Below are 5596 nucleotides of genomic sequence, written 5' to 3'. Positions count from 1 at the left end.
GGGGGGGGGGGGCCGTGCGGGGGGGTCAGTGAACACCCTGCAGAACCCCTTTGTGGGCTGTGTGGACCCAGGCTGGGTCCCAGCTGCCTGGGGGTCAGGAACCCACTCTTCTTACTTGTGTCTGAGTCTAGGCCCCATGGTATTCAGGGCATTTGCATGCCCCTCCCACCCCCACCCGCCTGCCCCGAGTTAGGGTGAGGTCTTCTGTTGCTGTTCCAGCCAGCCTTTCAGGCTGACTAATGGTGAGGCAGGGGGTGCCGTGGATCGCTCCTCCCGCCTTCCTGGGGCTGTAGGGGAGTCCAGCAGGAGTGGTGGCAGGTCACCAGCTCACAGTAGGAAGGTGGAGAGGCTAGGAGGGAGCTTGGTGCCGGTGTTAGGCAGTGAGGTTGTAAGGGCTGAGGTTTAAGGGTACCCCTTAAAGAGACGATGGCAGGGCGCTCCCAACTGGAGGCCTGGGAGCATTTCAGCCTAGGCATTGGGGAGGGGTGGGTTAGACCTGGGAGCCAGCCTCCTTTGGCCTCTCCTCCTCCTTCCTGCCACAGGGCTGTGGGGGGTGGGGCAGATCTGGGGGCTGGGACTGGGGTTGTTTGGAGGGGATGGGTGAGAAGGATGGATTTGGTGAGTTCGAGGCCGCGTTTGAAGGAGCAATTGAGGATCCAAGTTCCGGCCTGGATGGCACTTGAGCAGGGGGCGCAGGAGCGGGTGGGCAGGGGGCTGTGGGAGATACGCCAGCAGTGTCTCCCTGGGGGACTGTGGTGAGCGTGGGTTGAGGCAGAGACAGCAGCAGCCGGGGCTGAGGTCTATAACAGGTTTAGCTGAGACAGGGGTGATGGAAAACGTGGATTTGCCCCAGTTCCAGTTGGATAGGTCTGGGCTGAACCCCCAACCCCCACCTGCACGCACAGTGCTGCTGATGTGCACGAGGCTTTGAGGGCCCCTCTAGTCATTGCTGCTGTAGGGGAGCAGCCCCCACCCAGGAGCCTCAGACGTCGGTGGAGCCCCCTTTTGTTGCATCTGTCCCATCAGGTGCTGGCTGGCACATTAAACTGTGTTGTTAGGTGGGTGGCCGCCTGGCATGGGGCTTGGCACCCACCCCCAGCCTCCCTCAGGGTGGCCTGGGTCCAGGACAGGGAGCAGAGGTGGCACATTAAACTAATCGGTGTCGAATGGGTAGGTGGCGTGGGGCTTGGCACCCACCCCCAGCCTCCCTCAGGGTGGCCTGGGTCCAGGACAGGGAGCAGAGGCGGGCGGAGTGCTCAGCAGGTCTCCCCCTCGGGGTGCCACGCAGGTTCCGGGCGCAGCGAGGCCGAGACGCGGGAGTGCATCTACTACAACGCCAACTGGGAGCTGGAGCGCACCAACCAGAGCGGCCTGGAGCGCTGCGAGGGCGAGCAGGACAAGAGGCTGCACTGCTACGCCTCCTGGCGCAACAGCTCGGGCACCATCGAGCTCGTCAAGAAGGGCTGCTGGCTGGACGACTTCAACTGCTACGACAGGTACCCTGGAGCTGCCCTCCCCGGCCACCCCCTCTCAGCTCCGCCGGAGCCGCCTGCCGGTACCTGCCCGCTGACCGCAGGGGTCTCAGGGTGTGTGAGCCTGGCATTTAGGGCCGGAGGGGAAGGACAAGGGCTCTCGAGAGCTGGGACACGGGGGTGCTGCGGGGTCCCGGCCCCGAGGAGCTCTGAGTGTCCACCCTGCTGCCCCTCCCAGACTGTCGGTCCCACTTGCCAGGAGGTGGGTGTACGCTGTCCCCCTGGGGGTTCCCCCTGAGGCCCTCTGTCGGTGGGGCGGGGTTTGGCTGGGCCTCAGCTGAGGGGTGTGTGGGAAACTGTGCCCCCAGGCAGGAGTGTGTGGCCACCGAGGAGAACCCCCAGGTGTACTTCTGCTGCTGTGAAGGCAACTTCTGCAACGAGCGCTTCACCCACCTGCCCGAGGCTGGGGGCCCGGAAGGTGAGGGCCGAGGGAGAAGCAGGCTCGGGCCGCTCCTTGGCCCGGGAGGAGCGCTCGGCTCCGGAGTTGGGTGGGGCGTGGCTGCCGGCCTCTCTGGCCCTAGAGGTGCGGGGGTGGGCGGGCTGTGTGACACAGGGCTCCGTGTGTCCCCCAGTCACGTACGAGCCACCCCCGACAGCCCCCACCCTGCTCACGGTGCTGGCCTACTCCCTGCTGCCCATCGGGGGCCTCTCCCTCGTCGTCCTGCTGGCCTTCTGGATGTACCGGCATCGCAAAGCCCCCTACGGCCACGTGGACATCCATGAGGTGAGGCGTGGGCTCGGGGCAGGGCAGGGTCGAGGTGGCGAGGCCAGGACGGACGCTTTAAGCCCTGATCTCCCCCAGGACCCTGGACCTCCACCCCCATCCCCTCTGGTGGGCCTCAAGCCCCTGCAGCTGCTGGAGATCAAGGCTCGGGGGCGCTTTGGCTGTGTGTGGAAGGCACAGCTCATGAACGACTTCGTGGCTGTCAAGATCTTCCCACTCCAGGTGAGTGTTGGAGTGGCTCCAGGCCGTCCAGCTGTGCTGTGGCCTGAGCTCTCCTGTCTCCAGGCAGTGCAGTCCCCTTGTAGGTGGGGTGAGAGAGACGTGGGCCCCCTTGGGCGTGGTGTCATTCACTGTGCGGCTAGGTAGGGCTCTGCAGAGCCACTCTGGTTTTCAGGGATTTGTTTTGGACATCAGGTTCTGCTTAGAGATCCTGGACACCAGGCTCCCCAAGCAGTTTCCTGAGACCCTTAGCAAAGCCAGCCCCAGCCGTGTCTCTCCTGTGTGGGGTGATACGGGGCCACTCCCTCCCCTCTCTGGTCCTCAGTGCGCCCGCTTGTGAATCAGGTGCTGAGCCTTAGTGACTTCAGGGATCACGCCTGGCCTCTGCTCCCGGGCCTGGCTCAGTGCAGGTCTCTGCCTGCCTCCCTTCAGGTGCTGAGGCTGGGGGCGTGGGGAACGGGGTGAGGGCGGTGGCTGCAGGGGGGTTCAGCCGTGTCCCTGCCTCAGGACAAGCAGTCGTGGCAGAGCGAGCGGGAGATCTTCAGCACGCCTGGCATGAAGCACGAGAACCTGCTGCAGTTCATCGCCGCCGAGAAGCGCGGCTCCAACCTGGAGGTGGAGCTGTGGCTCATCACGGCCTTCCACGACAAGGTGAGCCGGTGAGCCGCGGCCCGTGGAGGTGGACGCCCCGGCTAGGTGAGCTCGACCACGGCCCCTCCCCCGCCGGCCTTCCACAGGGAGGGACCCTGCCATAGGTACGGACACGAGTGCCTACAATAAGAAGCCCTAACTCTGGGATACAGTCTTACGACTGAGAGTAGTGGGTTCATAATTAACACCTCTGAACCCTCCTCCCCCACCTCTACTGGCCTCAGATATCTTCTGCATCAACTCCGGCCTCCCAGGGGGCGACCCCGGCCTTGGGTCCCCTGAGACAGCCTCCCAGGGCTGGGCTGGTCCTGCCCTGTCCCCAGCACCTGTCCCCACGTTCTGTGCGTCTCCTGTAGGGCTCCCTCACGGATTACCTCAAGGGGAACGTCATCACGTGGAACGAACTGTGTCACGTGGCAGAGACCATGTCCAGAGGCCTGTCGTACCTCCACGAGGACGTGCCCTGGTGCCGTGGAGAGGGCCACAAGCCGTCTATCGCCCACAGGTACCTGGGTTAGCAGCGGACCCCCCTGGGCTCGGCCTGGAGCTGCAGAGAAGGTTGGAGGGCGAGAACAGGGCCTGGGGCGGGAGGGGGGGGTTGTGTGTGTCCTCACCTTCAGAAACACACCGGGCCACTCTGTGGTGTGTCAGAAGTGACTGGGCACAAAGACCAGGGCCCACCTGTGGCCGCTGCTGCCTGCCGGCCACCCCTGTTCCGGGCCTGGCCTGGCCTGGCCTCCAAGCCGGGTTCCTGGTGCCCTCCAGTGGCCACATGAGGAAATGCCGACTCCACTATGGAGAGTTGGCTCAGAAGTTGTGTTTTTGGTTCCAGTCTGTACGGTTAAAACACTTCTGTGTATGTGGCTTATGTCTGTTGATATTTGCTGTATTAAAGCACCCACAGCCCACCAGCTGTCAGAGTGATGACATCACATGTACGCAGTCTCTGGGAAACTACTCTTGAGAGAATGAGCTGAAGAAAGCCAAATAATAGATTGCTGTGAGCATAGTTTTGTCCTTGCAGATCCCCCGGAACAGTCTCAGGGACCCCCTGGGAGCCGCTGTGTTCGCTCCTCATCTTAGTGGGGTGCCTGGCAGCCAGCGCCCCAAACACTTAGAAGTACCCGCCCGTTTTGCCCTCCGTGCCGCCGGGAGGTGGCTTTTCTCAGCCTCGGTTCACAGCGGAGGGAGCAGCAGTACAGAGAAGCCGAGCAGCTTAGCCGTATCTGGTTTAGTGCGGTTCTGTGGCTATGAGGGAGGGGAACGCGAGGGCCCCTAATGGTACTGACGGTGATGTCATAAAAGGTTGACTGTGTGAAATTGCCATTTTTGTAGGTCAAAACGGTTGAATGTCGACTCTTCCATATGGTTCAACCTAACAGTAGTGCCTAGTAAGTGTGCCAGGGGCGTCCCCGGGCATGTGTGCTTACTACCCCGCAGTGTAGTCCTCACACCAAGGCTGAGACAGGCACTGGGGAGACTGAGGACCAGAAGTAGCTGCCAGTGCCAGGTGGGCTGAGCGCGCACTCCAGGCCCCACGGGCCTGGACGGCCGCCCAGGCAAGCTCAGCTTCTGTGCTCACTCACATCCTAAGCACTATAGACCCCTCTCAGGAAACACGAATCCAGGTCAGGGTGCCGCCCTCAGCTCCCTGCGAATGCAGGCCTGACCTCTGACACGGGACTGGGATGGAGTTGGCCCGGCCACTGAGGGCAGGTGTCGCTCTGACAGCTCCGGGGGAAGTGCAGTTAGGGATGCTCGTGCCAGCGTAGGGGGGATGTCCTAAAACCGCCCGCCTGCAGCTTCGCGGAACTCCGCCCTGGTGCTGACCCTGCTCCTAGCCAGGGGGGGCGGCCTGCTCCGGGGTCTCTGGCGGCTGTAGGGCAGGGCACCGGCTCCGGAGCCTTGGGAGCCAGGATGGGAGCCCAGGAGCAGGTAGGCTGGACCGGGTGCTCACCTTCATCTCAGCCCACTTGTCTCCCCAGGGACTTTAAAAGCAAGAATGTCCTGCTGAAGAGCGACCTCACGGCCGTGCTGGCTGACTTCGGCCTGGCCGTTCGGTTTGAGCCGGGGAAACCTCCCGGGGACACCCATGGGCAGGTAACGGACTCGGGGTGTGAGAGGGGGTGGTATTGCCCTTGTGGTGCTCAGCTGGCAAGGCGCAGGAGCCCGGGTGGCTGCGTGAGCCCAGAGCGCCCCCAGACCCCCGAGAACAGGGCTCATGCACCGCCAGGGAGAGCATGGCCTGGGCGGCGGCGAGGGAGCCGGGCCTGGCAGCTGAGACGCGCCGAGGATTCCTGGTGGGGGTTTTGGCCACTTGTCCTTGTCGCCTCGGTTTTACTCTCTCTTTTTCTTTTTAGTTATAATTATTAAGAAGATAACACAGAAATAAATAGGCTAAAAACCCCAACCCAACAACCTAGAACAAATAAGTAAAAAATTAAACAGATCATCCTAAAACAGTCCCTGT

At 62.7% G+C, this 5596-nt stretch overlaps 1 protein-coding gene across 1 annotated transcript in view; it reads left to right on the top strand.

Annotated features, from left to right (window-relative positions):
• ACVR2B (activin A receptor type 2B) overlaps nt 1–5596 on the top strand; it is a 16537-nt gene that overhangs the window by 8347 nt on the left and 2594 nt on the right. Inside the window, exons 2-8 of the mRNA XM_023763418.1 lie at nt 1289–1496; nt 1841–1950; nt 2105–2256; nt 2335–2478; nt 2983–3126; nt 3483–3631; nt 5112–5485. Coding sequence (XP_023619186.1) covers nt 1289–1496; nt 1841–1950; nt 2105–2256; nt 2335–2478; nt 2983–3126; nt 3483–3631; nt 5112–5485 — 1281 coding nt within the window. The remainder of the gene's footprint in view (nt 1–1288; nt 1497–1840; nt 1951–2104; nt 2257–2334; nt 2479–2982; nt 3127–3482; nt 3632–5111; nt 5486–5596) is intronic.

Source organism: Myotis lucifugus, unplaced genomic scaffold (assembly GCF_000147115.1).
Source record: "Myotis lucifugus unplaced genomic scaffold, Myoluc2.0 scaffold_283, whole genome shotgun sequence".
NCBI lineage: Eukaryota > Metazoa > Chordata > Mammalia > Chiroptera > Vespertilionidae > Myotis > Myotis lucifugus.
The sequence above is the reverse complement of the archived record's forward strand: the minus strand, read 5'-3'. Positions and strand labels throughout refer to the sequence as shown.